Source organism: Penaeus monodon, chromosome 28 (genome assembly GCF_015228065.2).
Source record: "Penaeus monodon isolate SGIC_2016 chromosome 28, NSTDA_Pmon_1, whole genome shotgun sequence".
Classification (NCBI taxonomy): Eukaryota; Metazoa; Arthropoda; class Malacostraca; order Decapoda; family Penaeidae; genus Penaeus; species Penaeus monodon.
The window spans coordinates 7349668-7350394 of NC_051413.1; the positions used below are offsets into that span (position 1 = coordinate 7349668).

Here is a 727-nt window from a genome sequence, read left to right on the forward strand (position 1 = left end):
GACAGATATAAAAACTTACCTCTAATGTAGTGACCACAATGGACTGGTTCTTGGAACAATTTGTTATCGTTGATGACAACTGACTAGTAAGGTGAGGACTGAGTTGAGTAGTGACAGGCGTTGCTAGGGAGGCTGTTGAAAGTACTTGAGGCTGAGACACTAATGTGGTCACTGTTTGGGGTGAACAGCTGCTGCTTGTTGGAACCACCAAGGCTGTCTGCACTAATCCACTTAACTTTGCTGCCATATCTTCCTCACCATCATCTGCTTAAGGAGGAAAATAATAAGACAGGTGTCAAAATTAGCATCCTGAATAAAAATCATAATATAACTTTCCAAGTCAAGTTATTTTTCAATAAATAATAATTCCTGATCATTATGTAAGAAATTATAAATATAACCCACCTGAATTGATGATATGTGAAAAGTTAGCGGCTGGGATGCATAATTTCACACTTCCTGCTGCTAGACTATCCTGATTCCCAGATGATAGGTTTTTACTAATACCTGTAGTGGAACCTGCACTCGTTAATGTGGCTGCAGCAGAGTTAACTGCAGTAGCTGGTAGCTCCACTAAGGTTGACTGCATGAGACTCAGTGACTGAAGGTTGTAGAGCTGCTGACACATTTCTGATTGGACCAAAAATTTATATTTATATTTGTTCACTGGATGTTATCTCAGGATTTTTTCAATGATCAGTGTCATCTCCCTTCCTCCCCTCCCCTT

The 727-nt window shown here is 39.9% G+C and overlaps 1 protein-coding gene across 3 annotated transcripts in view; it reads right to left on the reverse strand.

The window, feature by feature from the left end:
- The window catches only part of LOC119591347 (cyclin-D-binding Myb-like transcription factor 1), an 11382-nt gene that overhangs the window by 2337 nt on the left and 8318 nt on the right, over positions 1-727 (reverse strand). For all 3 annotated transcript variants that reach the window (XM_037940080.1, XM_037940082.1, XM_037940081.1), the window contains exons 11-12: positions 406-630; positions 20-264 (exon numbers count right to left, since the gene is read on the reverse strand). In XM_037940080.1, coding sequence (XP_037796008.1) covers positions 20-264; positions 406-630 — 470 coding nt within the window. The remainder of the gene's footprint in view (positions 1-19; positions 265-405; positions 631-727) is intronic.